Source organism: Chiloscyllium punctatum, chromosome 27 (assembly GCF_047496795.1).
Source record: "Chiloscyllium punctatum isolate Juve2018m chromosome 27, sChiPun1.3, whole genome shotgun sequence".
Lineage (NCBI taxonomy): Eukaryota > Metazoa > Chordata > Chondrichthyes > Orectolobiformes > Hemiscylliidae > Chiloscyllium > Chiloscyllium punctatum.
In genome coordinates this window covers 198,427-221,389 of record NC_092765.1, presented here as the reverse complement: position 1 = coordinate 221,389, position 22,963 = coordinate 198,427, and the positions used below count along the sequence as shown (strand labels likewise).

General features: G+C 41.2%; 1 protein-coding gene across 3 annotated transcripts in view; it reads right to left on the bottom strand.

Annotated features, from left to right (window-relative positions):
* LOC140453339 (importin subunit alpha-7) overlaps positions 1-22,963 on the bottom strand; it is a 98,688-nt gene that overhangs the window by 37,664 nt on the left and 38,061 nt on the right. For all 3 annotated transcript variants that reach the window (XM_072547884.1, XM_072547885.1, XM_072547883.1), the window contains 2 exons: positions 15,543-15,637; positions 9,495-9,626 (listed from right to left, as the gene is read on the bottom strand). In XM_072547884.1, the coding sequence (XP_072403985.1) occupies positions 9,495-9,626; positions 15,543-15,637 (227 nt within the window). The remainder of the gene's footprint in view (positions 1-9,494; positions 9,627-15,542; positions 15,638-22,963) is intronic.

Below are 22,963 nucleotides of genomic sequence, written 5' to 3'. Positions count from 1 at the left end.
AAATCTTAAAGATCTGTGTTACATGCACACTGTAGGGTGACTGATCATGGTCAATTACCTATAATTACCACATGCTAACTCTGTGTCAGAAATAAGTTATAAATATGTTATAGATTTCTACTGTCCTAACATTGTAATGTAAAAGTTTGTTGTTGTTTGCTCAAAGTTATGGAATCTGGTAGATTTAATCTCTTAAAAATCAAAGCTACTGTCCTGGCCAGACCATAAAATAATTTTGATGATCTGGTGGGTGTAGTGGACAGCTAAGAGAGTTACCTCAGATTACCAACAGGATCTGGACCAGATGGGCCAATGGGCTGCGAAGTGGCAGATGGAGTTTAATTCAGATAAATGGGAGGTGCTGCATTTTGGGAAAGTAAATCTTAGCAGGACTTATACACTTAATGGTAAGGTCCTAGGGAGTGTGGCTGAACAAAGAGACCTTGGAGTGCAGGTTCATAGCTCCTTGAAAGTGGAGAGCAGGTAGATAGGATAGTGAAGAAGGCGTTTGATATGCTTTCCTTTATTGGTCAGAGTATTGAGTACAGGAGTTGGGAGGTCATGTTGTGGCTGTACAGGACATTGGTTAGACCACTGTTGGAATATTGCATGCAATTCTGGTCTCCTTCATATCGGAAAGATGTTGTGAAACTTGAAAGGGTTCAGAAAAGATTTACAAGGATGTTGCCAGGGTTGGAGGATCTGAGCTACAGGGAGAGGCTGAACAGGCTGGAGCTGTTTTCCCTGGAGCATCGGAGGCTGAGGGGTGACCTTATAGAGGGTTACAAAATTATGAGGGGCATGGATAGGATAAATAGACAAAGTGTTTTCCCTGGGGTCGGGGAGTCCAGAGCTAGAGGGCATAGGTTTAGGGTGAGAGGGGAAAGATATAAAAGGGACCTAAGGGGCAATTTTTTCACGCAGAGGGTGGTACATGTATGGAATAAGCTGCCAGAGGATGTGGTGGAGGCTGGTACAATTACTACATTTAAGAGGCATTTGGATGGGTATATGAATAGGAAGGGTTTGGAGGGATATGGGCTGGGTGCTGGTAGGTGGGACTAGATTAGGTTGGGATATCTGGTAGGCATGGATGGGTTAGACCAAAGGGTCTGTTTCCATGCTGTACATCTCTATGACTCTATGATCTGGGAATGTTACACAGGTAGGGTTTTTCACACTTAAATAACTGTTCACATGTTGCATTATACTGGTGACAACAGGAGAAGACAACATGACAGTTTCTAATTACAAAAGTCTATAAATGCTATACATGATTGGCAGAATTTCAGTTTATCTGATCTGATTATTTTATATCTGTCATCTACTACAATATTTCCCTGCAAGCTACACCTCCATCCACCCCCACCCCGCCGGTTAACCAATGATAAAAAGCAATGCAACATTTAGCACCACCCTCTCTTCTCCCTTGGTTTCTGATTTCCCAAATTCAGATGGAGTTTAATTTGAATAAATGTGAGGTATTACACTTTGGCAAAACAAAGGCAAGATTTAAACAATTAAAAGTAGGGCCTTCAGTTGGGTTGTAGAACAGGAAGACCAATGGGTTCAGGTATATAATTCGTAGAAGTTTGCATCACACATAGATACGTTGTTAAGAAAGAGTTTAGCATGCTTGCTTTCTTGTTCAGATCTTTGAGTATAGGAGTGGGATGTCATGTTGAGGTTGGACAGGGCATTAGTGAGGCCTCTGCTAGAGTACTGTGTCCAATTCTGGTCACCCTGTTATAGGAAGGATATTATTAAGCCGAAGAGGGTTTAAGGAGAGATTTACCAGAATGTTGCTGGAAATGAAGGATTTGAGTTATAAGGGGAGGCTGGATAGGCAGGGACATTTTTCACGGGAGTGTTGGAGGTTGAGGGGTGACCTAAGAGGTTTACAAAATCATAAGGGGCATATATAAGGTGAATGGCAGATGTCTTTTCGCTAGGGTGAGGGATTTCAAGACTAGGGGGTACATTGTTAAGGTGAGAGAAGGAAGATTTTTAAAAAGACATGGAGACAATTAATTTCATTTTATACAAAGAGTGGTTCATGTGTAGAATTAACTTCCTGAGGAAGCGGTGGATGCGGGTTCAGTTACAACGTTTAAAAGACATTTGGATAAAAGTACATACATAAAAAATATTTGGAGGGATATGGGCCAAGTGCAGGCAGGTGAGATGTGTTAAGTTTGGAAACATGGTCATCATGTACTGGTTGGACCGAAGGACCTCCTTCTTGCTGTTATGACTAAGTGAACTGGTCGTTTGAGCTTTCACAGTTGGAGGATTAGCAGGATTTTTGGCTTGATGATTGTTGGCCTTGACGGCGAACATTATCTCGAGTCTGTAAACCATTATTGTCTTCACATTCTTCATTGAGTTCACCCTAGTGAAGTATTAACAGGCAATGCTTGTACAATGAGACAATGCTCCGATAGTTCTTCCGTACAACTCTGCTGTACAGACAACGTGGAATTGTTGGCGGTCTGCTAACTGTTGAACAATAGTACCCTTCCTGTTCAAGTCCTTTATTCATATATAGGGTGTAGGTTTGCTCGCTGAGCTGTAGGTTTGATATCCAGATGTTTCGTTACCTGGCTAGGTAACATCATCAGTGGTGACCTCCAAGTGAAGCAAAGCTGTTGTCTCCTGCTTTCTATTTATATCTTTCTCCTGGATGGGGTTTCTGGGGTTTGTGGTGATGTCATTTCCTGTTTGTTTTCTGAGGGGTTGATAGATTGTATCTAGATCTATGTGTTTGTTTATGGCGTTGTGATTGGAGTGCCAGGCCTCTAGGAATTCTCTGGCATGCCTTTGCTTAGCCTGTCCCAGGATAGATGTGTTGTCCCAGTCGAAATGGTGGCTTTTTTCATCTGTGTGTAGGGCTACGAAGGAGAGAGGGTCGTGTCTGTTTGTGGCTAGCTGGTGTTCGTGTATCCTGGTGGCTAACTTTCTTCTGTTTGTCCTATGTAGTGTCTGTGGCAGTCCTTGCATGGAATTTTGTAGATGACGTTGGTTTTGTCCAGGGGATGTGCTGGGTCTTTTAAGTTTGTTAGTTTTTGTTTGAGAGTGTTGGTGGGTTTGTGTGCTACTAGGATTCCGAGGGGTCTTAGAAGTTTCAGAAATGACAGCCAGACTACCTTGATGTACGATAAGGTGGTTAGGGTTTCTGGCTGTGTTTGGTCTGCTTGTCGTGGTTTGTTCTTGAGGAATTAGATTAGATTAGATTAGATTACTTACAGTGTGGAAACAGGCCCTTCGGCCCAACAAGTCCACACCGCCCCGCCGAAGCGTAACCCACCCATACCCCCACATCTACATCTACCCCTTACCTAACACTATGGGCAATTTAGCATAGCCAATTCACCTGGCCTGCACATCTTTGGACTGTGGGAGGAAACCGGAGCACCCAGAGGAAACCCACGCAGACACAGGGAGAACATGCAAACTCCACACAATCAGTCACCTGAGGCGGGAATTGAACCCGGGTCTCAGGCGCTGTGAGGCAGCAGTGCTAACCACTGTGCCACCGTGCCGCCCACCAATCTGCGCACTATATTTTTTGAGTATCCGTTCTTCTTGAATACATTGTATAGGTGGTTCTCCTCTGTTTTGCGTAGTTCGTCTGTGCTGCAGTGTGTGGTGGGTCGTTGGAATAGTGTTCTGATACAGCTTCGTTTGTGTGTGCTGGGATGGTTGCTGGTGTAGTTAAGTATTTGGTCAGTGTTTGTCGGTTTGTCCTACAAGAGTCGGAAGTCTTGCACTGTAAAGGTAATGGTGCAGTTTTGCTCCCCTTATTAAAAGGAAATACATTATTTCACGGGAAGCAATTCAGAGAAGGTATTGCTGAAACACTTTTGGTCCATAGCTCCGAGATGGATTCTTCATATTTAATATTGTGCTTACTTTTTGCGTTTACTTGTCATGTGTATATTTAGAGTGTTTGTACCATATGAAGTTAATAGGTCCTGTTGATCATCTGTGGTAAGATCCTTTTCTTTAGGATTTGTCTGTGATTTTTCCTAGTCTCTGGAAGAAGCTATCCAAACCTTCTTGGAAGTTAAATCTTCCTTACTTTCCTAACTGGACTGTGTCTATTGCAGTGTTTAGGATCTTGAATCAACCTTATAATGGTGACACAGAGATGCTCCACATTGAGCATATATACTAAGTTCAGATGGAATTAAGTCAATGGAGGGAGAAGTACATGTAGGTAATAGACTTACAATAATCGCTCAGCAAGATTAGAGACTTGTCTATCTCAGATGATTACGCAAATCCAAGGTATGCACTCTCCTGGACAGGGGCCATGAGTTCTCTTAGTCAATTTAGGTCTAGTAGGACTGCTTTGCTGTCACAGTCTACATACTGGCAGCAACTACAATGGATTGACGCCCCAGATCCTAAAGAAAATTTTAACTGTTTGGCCAAGGCTTGACTTTGTTTTGGGGGTTATGGTATGGCTAATAAAAAGAGTCCCTCTGTCAGGATGTGTCCTGAGTAAAGCTATGCAATTGCCTTCACTCAAGTGGTGTTCGCCAAGCTCAGCCAGACTGGTGAGGGTGACCACTTCCATTGGAATACACTGCAACTCCACTTGACTTGTTTTACAATGTCTGTGTGGGTTTCCTCCGGGTGCTCCCATTTCCTCCCACAGTCCAAAGATGTGCAGGTCAGGTGAATTGGCCATGCTCAATTGCTCATAGCGTTTAGGGATGTGTAGGTTAGATGCATTAGTCAGGGGAAATGTAGAGTAATAGGGCAGGGAATGGGTCTGGGTGGGATACTCTTCAGAGGGTCAGTGTGTACTTGGGCCAAATGGCCTGCTTCCACACTGTATGGATTCTAATTTTAATTCTAATATGGATGAGCCAACAAAACTGGAGTCAATGGGAATCTGGGAGAAAATTCCACTGTTCAGAATCATACCTGGCACAAAGGAAGATTGTTCTCTTTGTTGGAGGTCAATTATTTCATCCAAGGGCATCTCTGTAGAAGTTCTGGAGATAATGTCCTAGGCCTGACCATCTTCAGCTCCTTCAATGACTTTCTCTCCATCATAAAGGTCAAAAGTGGGGATGTTCTTTGATGATTGCATAAATGTTCAGTATCATTCCTTACTCCTCAAATATTGAAACATTTCATAGAACATAGAAAAATACAACGCAGAACAGGCCCTTCGGCCCTCGATGTTGCTCCGAACTGTGAACTATTCTCAGCTCATCCCCCTATACTATCCCATCATCATCCATGTAGTCCATGTATACCATGAGCTTTGACAAAGGGTCAGTTAGACTCAAACTGTCAGCTCTTTTCTCTCCTTACCGATGCTGCCAGACCTGCTGAGATTTTCCAGCATTTTCTCTTTTGGTTCCATCATCATCCATGTGCTTATCCAAGGATTGTTTAAATTTCCCTAATGTGGCTGAGTTCACTTCATTGGCAGGTAGGGCATTCTACGCCCTTACCACTCTCTGAGTAAAGAACCTGCCTCTAACATCTGTCTTAAATCTATTACCCCTCAATTTGTAGTTATGCCCTCTTGTACAAGCTGACATAATCATCCTAGGAAAAAGACTTTCACTGTCTACCCATCTAATCCTCTGATCATCTTGTATTGTCTATCAAGTCCCCTCTTAGCCTTCTTCTTTCCAATGAGAACAGACCTAAGTCTCTCAGCCTTTCTCCATAAGACCTTCTCTCCAGACCAGGCAACATCCTGGTAAATCTCCTCTGTACCTTTCCAATGCTTCCACATCCTTCCTGAAATATGGCAACCAGAACTGTACACAATATTCTAAGTGCGGCCTCACTAGTGTTTTGTATAGTTGCAGCATGATATTGTGGCTCTGGAACTCAATCCCTCTACCAATGAAACCTAACACACCGTATGCCTTCTTCACAGCACTATCAACCTGGGTGGCAACTTCCAGGGATCTATGTACATGGACTCTAAGATCCCTCTGCACATCCACACTACCAACAATCTTTCTATTGACTCAGTACTCTGCCTCCCTGTTATTCTTCCCAAAGGACATCACCTCACATTTAGCTGTATTGAACTCTATTTGCAACCTCTCAGCCCAATTCTACAGTTTATCGAAGTCCCCCTGTAACATATTTCCAAACTGTCCACCACTCCACCGACTTTAGTGTCATCTGCAAATTTACTAATCCATCCACCTATGCCTGTGTCTAAGTAATTTATAAAAATGACAAATAGCAGTGGTTCCAAAACAGATCCTTATGGCACACGACTAGTAACCGGACTCCAAGCTGAACATTTTCAATCAACCACCACTCTGCCTTCTTTCCAAACTGCTAAATTACTGTAAATCCCATGCCTCTGCAATTTCTTCAACAGCCTACCATGTGGAACCTTGTCAAAGACTTTACTGAAGTACATGTATACCATGGACTTGAACAGAAATATCTGTCATACCATCCAGGTTTGGTTAACAAGTGGTTGGGAATTTTGTCCTGAGTAGGTCACCACTGGTCTCCTTAGCGCCTACACATCATCAGCAGTACACAAATCAAAGTCAAGTCCACTTGTATGGATTAGTGTAACTCCAACAACACTCAAAAAACTCAACATCAAACCAGGACAAACTTGACTAACAGCACATCAACCACCATCATTCACTTCTTTCACCATCAGCACAAAGCAGTAGCAGCATGTACCATCTACAAGATGCACGGCAGTAACTCAATAAAACTCCTTCAACAGCACCTTCCAAATCTGTCATCTCTTAGAAGGACACCACCACCTCAAGTTCCATTTCAAGCCACACATCATCTGGACTTAAAACCATATCATTGTTTCTTCATGGTCACTGGGTCAAAATCGTGGAATGACCTTTCTTAACACATTGTGGATGTCTCCCACATCCATAAAGTCTAAAGCAATTCAAGAAGGCAGCCCACTAGGGTAATTAAGGATGAGCAATAAATACTGATCTATACAGCAACACCCACATCCCACAAACAAACAAAGAACTGTTCAGTACTAAGATCAAGTTAGCCAGTTTTCGTTAAATCAACAATGAACAACTGTTTACCATCAAAAATAAACCAGCTCAAAAATGCAAAGACTTCTTTGCAAGTGGAGTTGCTGGTAGAAGGGATAGTGAAGACGGCATTTGATATGGTTTCCTTTATTGGTCAGAGCATTGAGTATAGGAGTTGGGAGGTCATGTTGCAGCTGTACACAACATTGGTTAAACCACTTTTGAAATAGTGTGTGCAATTCTGGTCTCCCTCTTATTGGAAGGATGTTGTGAAACTTGAAAGAATAGAGAAAAGATTTCCAAGGATGCTGCCAGGGTTGGCGGGTTTGGGCTACAGGGAGAGGCTGAATAGCCTGGGGCTGTTTTCCCTGAGGTGTCGGAGGCTGAGGGGTGACCTTATAGAGGTTTATAAATTCATGAAGAACATGGATAGGATAAATGGACAAAGTCTTTCCCCTGGGGTGGGGTAGCCCAGAACTAGAGGGCTTAGGTTTCAGGTGAGACGGGAAAGATTTAAAAGGGACCTGAGGGGTAACTATTTCATGAAGAGGTTGTGCACGTATGGAATGAGCTGCCAAAGGAGGTGGTAGAGGCTGATACAATTACAACATTCAAAAGACATCTGGATGTGTATATGAATAAGGAGGGTTTAGAGGGATAGGGGAGAAGTGCTGGCAAATGGGACTAGATTAGTTTAGGATATCTGGTTGGCAGGGACAAGATGGACTGAGGGGTCTGTTTCCATGCTGTACACCTCTATGACTCTATTACCGACAAAGTTTGAATTATACAAATATATATCTACCTTTTCAAACCAAATATGCATACACACATGTCTAAAGTGAATGAAATCTGTAGAGTGTTAACTTTCAAGTAATTTGGCCATATGACACTGAAAAGCACAAAAGAAAAGGTCAAAGACTGGCCCACAATGATGCTTTCTGCACACAAAATTGATAGCCCTAGTATCTCTTTCTGGAACAGCTGTAGCTGGGATGTTGGGAAATGATGCAATAAGTCCACTCCAGGAATTCTCTCCAAGTGGTAAAGATGACTTCCAGTGGGTTTTCACCTCACAAACAAGGCTAAACTGTGTTGCAAAGAAGGAAAAAGAGAGCAAGGGGTAGTGGCCTGTCAGACATGTATCAAATTCTCTCTGAAATTTGAAACAAAATGCAATAATCTTGCTCTCCTACAAACTGGGCCAAGTCCCCTATCTGAAAGTCCTTCAGATTGTACAGTTCCACATAAGCTCCCTGCTCCTTGCAAGTGCAATATTGTTGCTGTTGCAATCAGTGCCTTTTCGTAAGCAAAGTGTTCACGATATATTTATAGGAGTCCACATGAATAAAAAAGATCCACATCTCTTCACAACAAAATGAACATTCCTCTAGCAATCCTTTTCTCCAATGAGATAAGAATATTGGCAATGAAAAAGCAAACCTCGGTTTTTATGGTACAAAAATATAAAAAGGTTTGTTATGCCAAGCACAGGCATGAAGATATTACAAATTTTAAAGCTGCATTTTTAAAACGGACGTAGCAGCTTTTAAAATAAAAAAGTGCTGAGAAATTCAGCAGTTCTGAAAACAACTGTAGAGTGAAAAATAGAGTTAATGGTTCATATCCACAATGACTTTTTTTTTGGAAAAAGCCAATTTGTCTTTTTGCTTCACCACAGACAATAGAAATGTTGAAGTTTAATATATGCGAGACAAATATGAAACTAATCTCAGATTTTCATTATATTATAATAGTTCCTCATTTCAAAGTCAAAGACCTTGGTCTTCTCAAATGTGAAAAAAATCCCAAAACAGGATCAGTGCTTGCCTAACTAACGACCTACTTAATTTGGAAGTAGACTTGTAACAGGGCACAAGAGTAAAGCAGTCATGGTTTTATTACCAGCTTTGAAAAGTTAGGTACTTTTGTGATGAATAACACCTGAACGAATACCATCTGAAAAGCAATCAAACTAGCTGCGAGACAGCTACACAGAAAGTAAAACAGCTATACCTCGAAGCAGGAGAAGCATTCCTCCAAACCTGTTCAAATCTTCCAGTTTACCTGAGAAACCTACCAAGAATGTTCAACTTTTACAGATCTCTACTCCAGCCAAAGCATCAATTTAGCTAAGAATTTAAAGGCTTACTTCAAAAGTGACAAATTTTTACAACTTGCAACTGTATTGATATTTCCTCCTCATCTGCTTATAGTTTGTGTGCGCATGAGATGTCATGTTAAAATATCTAATTCAAGTGTGATAAGAGACTGATCTACTTTATTTTAAAATTCACAACATTTGTTGCAAGAAGAATTTAAATTGAGAAATCATCACAGATAAGAAAATAAACCTACCTCACGTAAAAACTCAATAAAAACCAAAAAATTGTCCACTGTTGTTCATTTTCTACTTTATATTTTTACAAAGGTTTAATGGAAGAGGTGAACAATTAAAAATTAAATACGACCTCTTACCTGTTCTTGTACATCCTCAAATTCAGAGTTTAACAGCTCAATGAAAATTGGTACAGCACCAGCTTCTATTACAACTTTGGTTTGGAGAGATGTACCTGAAGCTATGTTTGTCAAAGCCCATGCTGCTTCAAACTGGAAGGGAACAGAAACAAATCAATGTTTGAACTAACATTTGAAGTTACATTTTCTTCTGGATAAAGAAAAATGATTCTGGATGGTTAAGTTGAAATGTTCTTTCAGATTGAATATCTACCCAACAATCTACCCTGAACCAATGCATTAAGTTATTTCTAAAATAGCGCAGATACAGAGGTCATTTAGTTAAATTGTACTATGAGCTATATGAAGAGAAGTGCACTTCATATAATGCATACGTATTGTAAACAAAACCGTGGAGATTCTTAGTGAGTTTTGAGATTCTCTTGTTTAAGTAGTATTCAACCTGGCACATTTGATGCTTCCTTTTCTTCCTCCTTCTGTATCATCAATACAAAAAAGACATTACCTGGCGATCAACTCACTTGAACAAATGGGTGGCTTTGTAAAATGTGAATATACAATATATTTCTCTGCAGTATGGAAAACTTAATTTTAAAGAAGGAAAATGATTCAATGCCCTTTTCCATATAAATCATGCAAAAGGGTGGAGAGGAGAAAAACCGCCCCCACCTTGACTTAAATCTATGAAACTTAATTACAGTACTCAAAAACATCAGTAAATAGTATATGCCAAATTCAAAAGATGCATAGAATTGAGACATACTTTGTTAAAAATGGAAAACATTTAATTCTAAACTTACTGAGACCTTAAAACACTAAATTCACACAAATGTTGATAATCAGTTAGATTTTGAGATGGTTAAGAGCTAAAAATATATTTAGTATCAAAGGCATTACAATACCTAATATCAAACCAATTACCTATTGTAATCTGAATATCTGTTCTTACATCTTATAGTCTTACAGAGGTTGCCAGTTGGTTCATTGAGTCTGCTTCCCGATTCAATTAGATCATTGCTGACTGGATAAACCTCAACTCCGCTTTGTGATCTTTGCCCTGTTAACCATGGATTCCCTTCCTGAATCAAAATCTGTCTATCTCGGCCTTGAAAATATTTAATGATTGAATCTCTACTGCTGGTAGTGGGCGGCACGGTGGCACAGTGGTTAGCACTGCTGCCTCACAGCGCCAGAGACCCGGGTTCAATTCCTGCCTCAGGTGACTGACTGTGTGGAGTTTGCACGTTCTCCCCGTGTCGGCGTGGGTTTCCTCCGGGTGCTCCGGTTTCCTCCCACAGTCCAAAGATGTGCAGGTCAGGTAAATTGGCCATACTAAATTGTCCGTAGTGTTAGGTAAGGGGTAAACGTAGGGGTATGGGTGGGTTGCGCTTCGGCAGGTCGGTGTGGACTTGTTGGGCCGAAGGGCCTGTTTCCACACTGTAATGTAATGTAATGCTGCCTGCCTTAAATAATTCACAGATTGACTATTGTAAGACTATCAGATGTAAGAGTAGAAATTAAACCATTCATCCCATCAAATCTGCTCCGCCATTCAATCATAGTTGATAGGTTTCTCAACCCCATTCTCCTGCTTTCTCCCTGTAACCTTTCATACTCAAGAATCTATCTCAGTCTTAAATATATTCAGTGACCTGACCTCTCCAACCTTCTGTGGCAATGAATTTCATGGATTCACCACCCGCTGGCTGAAGAGAAGGACTTCCTTCTCAACTGTCTTAAATGAACAACCCCTTACACTGAGATTATGCCTTCTGGTTCTAACTCTCCCACCAGGGGAAACAACCTCACAGCACCTATTACCTCAAGCCCCTTGAGGATATCAACTAAGATTTCCTCTCATTCTTTTGAACACTAATTAGTTTAAGCCCAACCAACACAACCGTCTCCTCATAAGAAAATCTCTCCCTTTCCAGGATCAACATAGTGAACCTTCCATGACTTTCTCCAACATCAGCATAAACTTCCTTAGATAAGGAAACCAAAAGAGTTTGTAGTGTTCTAGCGATGGTCCAACTTGTGCTTAACATAGCCTTAACAAAACTTCTCTAATTTTACACTCCAATTCCTATGAAATAAAGACCAACATGCCATTGAACTGTTCAACTTGTATGTTAACTCTTTGCAATTCATGTACAAGGACACTGCCCTCCCAAAATTCCTCTGTGATACAGCTTTCTGAGTCTTTCTCTATTCAAATAATGTTCATCTTCCCTATTTTTTTCTGCAAAAGTGCATAATCTTATGTTTTCCCACAATATATTTCATCTAAGCTTCTACCCACTCAACCCGTTTATATCTTACTGACACAGAGTTGACACACTCAACACTCACCCTCCAACTTCTTTTGTAAATCTACAAACTTTCAAAAGTATATTCTGTTCTATAATCTAAATCATTAGCATATATTATAAATAATTGCACCCCCAGTACTAATCTCTGTATCCCTCCATTAGTTACAGGTTGACATTATAAAAATGCTCTCATGTCCCAACTTTGTCTAACAGCTAACTAATTCTCTATCTCTCCTAATAGACTACACCTAACACCAAGGGGTCTTACTAATTAGCCTAATATGTGGTGGCTTAGTGAATGATTTTTGGAATTCAAAAATTTACATTTACTTGCTCCCCTTTAACTATTGTGTTTGTCACTTCTTCAAAGAATTCAAATAAAGTTTTCAGACACGATTTCCCTTTCTTGCTGACTTTGCTCGATTATGTATTTCTAAATGTTTTGCTATTACAATCTTTCTATTAGATTCAAACTATTTCCCCCAATGGCAAGTGTTAGTCTAACAAGCCTACAGTTACCTGGTTTTTGTCTTTTTCCCTTTTTGAACAAGGGTGGTGCATTGGCAGTTTTCTTCTCCTCCGACACATTTCTAGAATCTAAGGATTCCTGTGTGTATGCATCTCTGTAGTTACTTTATTTTTATATCCTGGCGTGCAACCCATCAGGTATGGGTTTGTCAGATTTATTATAACTTAAGAAATGTTTACTCATGGATATGTTTTACATGCACTGCAAATATCTAACACATGGTTCATGTGTTTGAGCATTATTTTTGCTTAAGGAATTTAAGTTTAATAGCAGAAAATGGAATATATTAAACTAATGCTGTTTGGAGTCTATTACACTCAAAAACGTCGGGGTCATGACGCTTTAAAACAAACAGCTAGAAAGACAAGAACACTCGCTGAGCTAGAAGATTCATTTTCAGACGTTCCGTCACCATACTAGGTAACATCATCAGTGAGCCTCCGTTGAAGCACTGATGTTAGTGACCCATTTTCAATTTGTGTTTATTAACCCTCACCCTAAACACAAATTGAAAGCAGGTCACTAACACCAGTGCTTCACTGCAGGCCCATTGACTATGTTATCAAGTATGACGATGAAATGTCTGAAAAGAAACCTTCCAGCTCAGAGAGCAAACTTACATCCAGCACCTCAACCTGAGCTACAAATCTTCTCAAAACTCGCTAACATATAACAATGGGTGGTCTTATTCAGCTGGAGAACTGGAGGTATGTCTACAGATAGAAACTGAAATCCAGAGAGAGTTTTTTTTTGCTTTGTGAGTTAGAGCTCAATTAGTTGAAAGTGCATCTAGGAAACCCTGAAAAGTTATAAAATGTGTTTACTTCACTAGATCAAAGGAGAAATTGTAAATGAGGTGAAATTAATCTAAAAAGGTCAGTCTGGAGCAGGCTATACTGTCTTAGGTGGAGGATAGAAAGGCTGAGAGAGGTTTTTCATAGCAGTTTGGGCATGTTTTCCAGTTCATTGAGAGAAAAGTTAGATAAAATAAAGAAGTATTAAATAGATCTGTGTTCTAACCAGAATAATATGTTTACCAATGGCCACTTGGAAGGCAGATATGCCTTTATCTGAGGAACAGAAGCTGGAAGACTACACAGACAAGAGCTAACAGCAAGATCTGCAGCTGGCCTCAAATATCTTAATGCTAAAGAAATTAACCAGTGTAGCTTTTAGAATATCAGACTGAGACATCCAAAGTCAAGAGAGGACAAACATTAGTTTTACTTCTAAGTATAGCTGGAGTGAAGGCAAGTTCTCCAGAACCTTGTAGCATACTTATGAGTGGTCCCTTCAGAAGGGAATAAATTCAAAAGTGATGTGTCATCTAAAACAGTTCTTGGGAGAAGTAGGAAGAAAAGCTTAAGTTAACAATGCTTGTTTTATTCAAGTCTTTTATTTACAATAAAGATTGCCGTATTGAAATAAAAGTGAAATCCTTGAGTGTACTGCCACTATCCCTGATCAGCCATATCCTCACTCTGGCCATCCTCTTGTTCCTCACATAAAAATGTAAAATGCCTTAGGGTCGTCCTTAATCCTACCCACTAAAGCTTTTTCTAGCTCTCCTAAGTCCATTGTTCAGTTCTTTCCTGACTACCATATAACCCTCTAGAGCCATGTGTGATCCTTACCTCCTCAACCTTAAATAAACTTCTTTCTTCCTCTTGACTAGATGTTCTACATCCCTTGTCACCCAAGGTTCCTTCACCCTACCATCCCTTTTTTGCTTCAGTGGGACAAATCTATCCAGCAGTATCAGCAAGTACTCCCTAAACAACCTCCACATTTCTGTCATGCACTTCCTGAGAACATCGCCTTCCAACTTAGATGCCCAGTTCCTGCCTAATAGCATTGTAATTTCCCTCCTCCCACAATTAAATACTTTCGTATACCGTCTGCTCCTATTCATCTTCATGACCATAGTAAAGTTTAAGGAGTTGTGATTACTACCACTGAAATGCTCTCCCACCAAGAAATCTGACACCTAGCATGTTTCATTGCCAAGCACTAAATCAAATAGGCCGACCAGAGGGGAGGCCATATCTACATATTGAGTCAGAAATTCTTCCTGGACACACCTGACAAAAACTGCTCCACCTAAACTATTTGAACTAAGAAGGCTCCAAATAATATTAGGGAAGTTGAAGTTACCCATGATAACAACCCTGCTACTTCTGCACCTTTCCAAAATCTGCCTCCCAATCTGCTTCTCCATGTTTCTGTTGCTATTGGGGAGGTCTGTAGAAAACTCCCAATAAAGTGACTGCTCCTTTCCTGTTTCTGACTTCTACCTATATTCACTCTGTAGGCAAACCCTCCTTGACTACCTCCCTTTCTATAGCTGTGATACTATCCCTCATTAGCAATGCCAGTCCTCCACCTCTTTTATCTCCAGCCCCTCCCCATTCCTTTTTGAAACATCTAAACCCTGGAACATTCAACAACCATTCCTGCCCCTGTGATATCCTAGTCTCTGTAAAGGCCATAACATCATAGTTCCACATACTGATCCATGCTCCAAGTTCATCACCCTTATTCCTGAAATATCTTGCATTAAAATAGACAAACCCCTTCAACCTATCACACTGACTGAAACTTTGCCTTGCCAAACCCTCCTGAAGAACTCTAGCAAACCTCCTGCCCAGGGTTTTGGTGCCCCTCCAGTTCAGGTGCAACCCGTCCTCCTTGTACATGTCATACTTACCCCAGAAGGTATCCGAATGGTCCACATATCTGAATCCCTCACTCCTACACCAGCCCTGCAGCCACATGTTCATCTGCACTCACACTCTGCTCATAGCCTCACTAGCCCATGGCACTGGTAGCAATCCTGAGATTACTACTCTGCTTGTCCTGCCTGTTAGCTTCCAACCAACTCCCTATATTCACTTTTCAGGTCCTCATCCCTTTCCTGACCTATGTAATTGGTATGGATTTGTACCACAACTTCTGACTGCTCTCTCTCCCCCTTAAGAGTTCTGCAAACTCAATCCAAAACATCCCTGATCCTGGCACCCAGGAGGTAACATACCACCCGGGAGTCTCGTTTGCAACCACAGAATCTCCTGTCTGTTCCTCTAACCATTTGAATCTCTTATCACTATTGCTTTCCTATTTTCTCCCCTTCCCTTCTGAGCCACAGACCCAGCTGGCTTCTAACCAACAAATACAACAGCTAACAAAGAATAACATCAAAAGATTTACCTGTAGTGTACAATTCTCATTTCTTTTCAAGAATTCCACAAATCTTTCTACAACACCAGATGTGTTGATTACTTCATCTATAGGAGGATTTGGCTCTAAAAAGAAACATAAGATTTCATTAAAACAAAATAAGTTGTGGCTTTTAAACAGAAGTTTTTTTAAAAGAGAAAAATACATGCAATTCGAACTTTTAAAGCAACTGTTACACAATGTACTCAATGTAAGAAAAAAAGAAAAACATTGTGCAAATATTTTTAAAACATCTACGCTATTTTCCTTGAATAACAGCTCTCAAAAGTCAAATGCGCATAATGGTGTGTGATTTGAAGTATCTTCTATCTTTTCATTGAACTTGGACCTGATGTTGAAATTACATTGCAAATCTTCAGTCTATAAATATATTGTGATGGCCCATGCACCTCAAGAGAAAATAAAACTTATCTTGAGGCAATAATCCTTCTAAAAAAATAAGGTTTCCTTCAAATTTTATTTCTGATGAAGCACACGGTTTCCAGTAAATCATCACGTCACAAAGTTGCTTGGGAGACAAATGATAAACGAAATAAAAGCTCAAGTCAATTATAGGTTTGTGATTCTGTGTGCAAAGCCAGTTAGATTGGAGAGAAAGCTGGCTGCAGAAGAGAAAACCTTTCTCAATCAGAGTCGACTGATTCTTTTGCGAGGGCTAATGAACTGAAGGACCAACGGACTGAATAACTGAAGGACTTGTAACAATGAGTTGAACGATTTGAATTACCCCGGATGCAAAACTCTAGAGTTAAAGGATATCAGAACAAAGAGTATTCTGATACAAGGTTGCCATGCTGAAGATAAAGACAAACGTACAATGAAGGAAAAGGTTGTAACTGTATAGTTTTTTTTATACATTCACAGGAAGCATTGCTGGCTAGGCCAGGCAAGTGAAGACCAATCAAACACTTTAGTGTGGCTCTGGAATCACATGTACCCTAGAACAGATAAGGATGGCAATTTCCTTCCCTAACAGAAATTAGTGAATCAGATAGACTTTTGCAACAATCCACAATGGCTTCATGGACATCATTCAACTCAACTCCAGATTTCTATTGAATTTAAACTCAATAATCTACCATGGTGGGATCTGAACTGGGTCCCCAGAACATTTCTGGACTAATAGTCTAATGATTATAACACAAAGCCATTGCCTCCTCGGTGCAGATGTGAAAAACTGGATTCCGAAGTGGACATAACCATCCATAATTTAAAATTTGATTTATATTTCAAAATCTACTTTAAGATAAGGACTTAATTACATTTGAGTTCTTAGAGTGGTGCCAGGTTGACTGGAAATGTTGTTACATGCATTTAAATTAGGTTTTAAAAGGAAAGCCAGTGAGAAGAATTTAATAAAAAATGAGACACAGAAACTAGTCTGTTTAGGAGGACAGAACAGGATGACAAACCAGAGAGTTTCTCTCGGTGCAGATTCTGTCAATCAGACAGAACAGGTCTGAGACAGAGCTACCAGGCAGAAGAAAAGAAGTCCCGAAATGGTTACTATGACTAATAGAAAGCTCCAGAAAAAGGTTTATGGAAGAGGAACTTAAGCAATCAATTTTAATAATAGAACCTATGTTAGCTGTTTAACGGTCTTGTGATGAGCCATTAACTGAAGGAGATAGATCAAGTGAATGCAGAAGATTCAAGTACGGCTATGCCCACAAACCAATGGATTTTAAAATGGAAGAAGGGTAACCCTTCATTGTGGTTTGAGTATCTGTAAGGTATTTGAGGGTAAAAGGGCTGATTTTTTAAATTTATAGCAAGACCATTACTTTTAGTTCTGACACAGTATAAAGTAGTTTATGATTTTGTATCATTTTATGTGTGATAAATCTAGATTTTCTTTGACTGGGGTTGTTTTCCTTAGAGCAGAGAAGACTGAGGCAGGACATGAGATGCATAAAATTACAAGGGACATGAATAGGTGGACAAGAAGGAACTTTTCCCTATGGTGAAGGGATCAATGACTAGGGGGCATAGATTTAAGGTAAGAGGCAGGAGGTCCCTCAGTTGACAGGCACTTAATAACTGTTTAAGGGCACTTAATAACTGTTGACAGTCCTTCCTGAAGAAGGGCTCATGCCCGAAATGTCGATTCTCCTGCTCCTTGGATGCTGCCTGACATGCTGCGCTTTTCCAGCAACCCATTTTCAGCTCTGATCTTCAGCATCTGCAGTCCTCACTTTCTCCCAGTCACTTAATAACTACCACAATGGCAAGTATCTAGTTTGATCCTCATCAAAAAGTTCTAACAACAAATCAGGAAATTGTCTGACCCAGTTCCACACTTCCAACCCAATGAGCAGCTCCAGGCAGCATACCTAAAAATTAGACACCAAAGCTACAAGCATGCTAAACAACACACGTTATATGCTGTAAACTGGACTAAGAAATTTCATAACAAACAGATCAAGTCAAAGCTCTCCGGGGTGCTAGATGTATGAATGGTAGAAAACAATTAAAGAAATTGTAAAGACCTTTCTTTAAATGACGGCAGAGCCCAACAAGGATGCAAAAAGGACTCAAGAACTTGAAACCAAGTTCAACTGGAAGTACTGGGTGGAGACCTATTTCAGCATTCTTCTGAGGTCCACCACCATCTCGGATATCAACCTTCACCCATTTCTACTTTTGTTCTATTTATTTATTGCAATCAAGAAATTACTGAGAGCACTGAACACAGCAAAAAGCACTTCAGGTGCTAACAGAAACCTAGGAGAGTGCTGAAGTCTTATAAGAACATAAGAACTAGGAGGTGAAGTTGGGAATTCAACCTCGTGAGTCTGCTCATGACTTCTCACCTTGGCCTCAACTCCACTTTTCTGCCTGCTCTTCATAACTCTTAAACCATTTACTGATTTTTTAAAAATCTGTCTGCCTATCTTCTTAAAATCACTCATTGTCCCAGCATCACCCACAATCTGGGAGAGTGAATTCCACAGATTCACGATCTTTTGAGATAGGTAATTTGCTCTCATTTGGGTTTTAAATCTGCTACTCTTTATCATAAACTTATGACTTCTTGTTCTAGATTACCCCACATGAAGAAATGTTCTTTCTATAACTACTTTGTCAATCCCCTTTAACATCTTATATACCTCAATTAGATCTTTCATTCTTCCAAACTTCAGACAATATGGACTGAAACTGCTCAACAATAAGACAAACTCCTCCTCTCCAGAATCAAACCTCCTCTGAACTGCCTCCAATACAACTATATCTCTCAAATAAGGGGATCAAAATTGTACACAATATCCAAGTGTGGTCTCACTAATGCCTTGTACAGTTGTAGCAACACTCCCCTACTTTTACATGCTATTCCTTGAGCAATAAATGCCAAAATTCCATATGCCTTCTTTATTACCTGCTGTACCTACGTACTACGTTTCTGTGATTCATGCAATAGGATACCCAGATCCCTCTGCCCCGAACCACTCTGAAGTTTCTCTCCATTCAGAGAATAAGTTGCAATTCTATTCCTTCGCCCAAAATGGATAGCCTCACACTTATCCACATTAAACATCATCTGTCAAATTTTAGCTGATTCACTGAACCAATTCTTATCCACTAACTACAATAATCCTATTGCCTGCACTTGGTCCATCACATATAAGGTCCTGGCATTTTAAGTATGTAACCAGATGATTCTTAAATGTTGATAGAGTAGTAGCTCCCACCATTCTCTTTGGCAGCACATTCATATATCGAGGTGAAAGTGAGTATTGCAGATGCTGGAGATCACAGTCAAGATTAGAGTGGTGCTAGAAAAGGACAGCAGGTCAGGCAGCATCCAAGGAGTAGGAAAATCGATGTTTCGAGCAAAAGCCCTTCATCAGGAATGAGGCTAGGAGCCTCGGGGGTGGAAAGATATATGGGAGGGGGGGTGGGGTGGGGGAAGGTAGCTGGGAGTGCAATAGGTGGGTGGAGGTGATAGGTCGGAGATGAGGATGGAGCAGATAGGTGGGAAGGAAGATTGACACATGGGACAGGTCATGAGGACGGTGCTGGAAGGTTGGAACTGGGGTAAGGTGGGGTGATGAGAAATTAGGACACTGGTGAAATCCATATTCATGCCAAGGGGTTCAAGGGTCCAGAGGTGGAAGACGAGACATTCTTCCTCCAGGTATCAGGTGGCAAGGGAGTGGCAGTGAAGGAGGTCCGGAACCTGCATGGCATCAGAAGAGTGGGAGGGGGAGTTGAAATGTTCAGCCACGGGGTGGTAGGGTTGATTGATGTGGGTGTCCTGGAAGTTCTCTGAAGCGCCCTGCAAGTAGGCATCCAGTCTCTCCAATGTAGAGGAGACCACATCGGGAGCAACGGATACACTAAATGACGTGTGGAAGTGCAGGTGAAACCTTGATGGAGGTGAGGGAGGGTGGCGGAGGATGATGCGATGTATGCGGAGGTTGAGTCGGTCACTGTTCATGCAGATGGAGAGGTCCAGGAAGGGAAGAGAGGTGTCAGAGATGGTCCTGGTGAATTTAATGTCAGGGTGGAATGTGTTAGTGAAGTTAATGAACTGTTCAACCTCCTCGTGGGTGCATGATGTGGCGCCAATGCAATCATCAATGTAGCGGAGGAAAAGGCGGGGGGGGGCGGAGGTGGAGTGGCGCTGGTGTAACTCCAGAAGATGGACTGTTCCATGTAGCCGACAAAGACACTGGCATAGCTGGAGCCCATGCAAGTGTCCACGGCTACTCCTTTCATCTGGACGAAGTGGGAGGATTCAAAGGAGAAATTGTTGAGGGTGAGGACCAGTTCAGCCAAACGAATAAGAAAATTATTTTTATCCAGGTAGATATATGAATGCATACATTCATATATCTACCTGGGTAAAAATAATTTTCCTCAGGTCTCCCCTAAAACATATGCTCCTCATTGAGGAAGTGACAAAGTTGATTGATGAAGGAAGGGCTGTAGATGTCATATACATGGACTTCAGTAAGGCATTTGATAAGGTTCCCCATGGTAAATTGACAGAGAAAGTGAAGTCGCATGGAGTCCAGGGTTATACTAGTTAGTTGAATAGAGAACTGGCTGGGCAGCAGGAGACAGACAGTAGTAGTGGAAGGGAGTCTCTCAAAATGGAGAACTGTGACCAATGGTGTTCTACAGGAATCTGTATTGGGACCAGTGTTGTTTGTGATATACATAAAAGAGCTGGAAGAAGGTACAGGTGGTCTGATTAGCAAGTTTGCAGATGACACTAAGATTAGTGGAATAGCAGATAGTGAAGTGGACTGTCAGAGAATGCATAGTATACAGATAGATTGGAGAGTTAGGCAGAGAAATGGCAGATGGAGTTCAATTGGTGCAAATGTGAGGTGATGCATTTTGGAAGCTCCAGTTCAAAAGAGAACTTTATGGTGAATGGAAAAGCCCTGGGGAAAATTAATGTACAGAGAGACCCGGGTCTTCAGGTTCATTGCACCCTGAAGGTGGCAACATAGGTCAGTAAAGCGGTCAAGAAGACACATGGCATGCTTTCCTTCATCGGATGGGGTATTGAGTACTGGAGTTGGCAGGTCATGTTACAATTGCATAAAACTTTGGTTTGGCCACATTTGGAATACTGTGTACAGTTCTGATCACCACATTACCAGTAGGATGTGAATGCTTTAGACAGGGTGCAGAAGAGGTTCACCAGGATGTTGCCTGGTATGGATGGTGCTAGCTATGAAGAGAGGTTGAGTAGATTAGGATTATTTTCATTAGAAAGATGGAGGTTAAGGGGGGACCTGATTGAGGTCTACAAAATCATGAGAGGTGTAGACAAGGTGGATAACAAGAAGTTTTTTCCCTCCCAGAATGGGGACTCAATTACTAGGTTAATGGGGACTCAATTACATAAGTTTTAAGTGAGGGGGGAAAAGTTTAAGGGAAATATGCGTGTAAAGTTCTTTACGCAGAGGGTGGTGGGTGCTTGGAACACGTTGCCAGCAGAAGTGGTAAAGGTGGCCACGATATTGTCATTTAAGATGTATCTAGACAGATACATGAATGAACAGAGAGCAGAAGAATACAGATCCTTAGAAAATAGTCTACAGGTTTATGTAGGGGTTCTGGATTGGCGCAGGCTTGAAGGGCCAAAGAGCCTATTCCTGTGCTGTAATTTTTTTTGTTCATCTTAAACTTAGGCCATCTAGTCTTAGACACGTCTGCCATGGGGAAGAAACTTTTACAAATGTATTGTTATGACACAGGGTAAACATTTTCATAACAGTGCCCTGTCCATACCTCTCTGAATTTTGTGTACCTGAATCAGATTCCCCTTCAGCCTCCTGTACTCAAAGGAAAACAAACCCAGCCTATCCATTTCTCTCCTCAAAACGGAGGCTTTTCATCCCACGCAACATTTTGTAAAACTGCTCTCTACCGTCTCCATTTCAATCACGTCCTTCTGACAACGTGGCGACCAGAACTGCATATGGCATTCCATCCATGACCTAGCCAATGCTCTGTAGAGCTCTAACAAGACTTCCTCGCTTCTATTTCTCTGCTATAGCTAATGAAGGCAAGCATCTCAAATGCTGCCTCCTTCATCATTCTGTCTATGGACTTGTATACCAAGGTCCGTTTGTTTCTCAGTACTCCACAGGGGTCTAATATTCATTGTGCATATCCTTCCCTGATTAGACGTCCCAAGTACTGTGTGGGGTTTAGGGGCCCATATCTCAGGAAGGATGTACTGGCCCTGAAGCATTTTCAGAGGAGGCTCATGAGAATGGCCCCAGGAATGAAAAGCTTAACATATGAGGAACCTTAAAGGACTCTGGGGTTTATACTTGATGGAGTTTAGAAGGATGAGGGAGGATCTAATTGAAACATACAGAATACTGAATGGCCTGGACAAAGTAGATGTTTGCGAAAATGTTTCCATTGGTAGAACAGACTAGGACCAGAGGGCACAGTCTTAGAGTAAAAGGAAAGCCTTTTTAAACAGAGGTAAGGAGAAACATCTTCAGCTAGAGAGTGGTGAATCTATGGAATTCATTGCCACAGAAGGATGTGGAGGGCGGGTCATTTATTGTATTTAATACCAAGATAGATAGTGGATTAGTGGTGCTGGAAGAGCACAGCAGTTCAGGCAGCATCCGAGGAGCAGTAAAATAGACGTTTTGGGCAAAAGCCCTTCATCAGGAATAAAGGCAGAGAGCCTGAAGGGTGGAGAGATAAGCTAGAGGAGGGTGGGGGTGGGGAGAAGGTATATGACCTGGGAGTTGTAGTGGGAGAGGGACTCCCTGAGGTTCTTGTAGAGAGAGGAGGAAAACTTCTTCAAGGCAGGCATCCTTGCAAGAGGATTCGCAGTAGGTTTAAAATCAATAGGTAAAAACAATGACTGCAGATGCTGGAAACCAGATTCTGGATCAGTGGTGCTC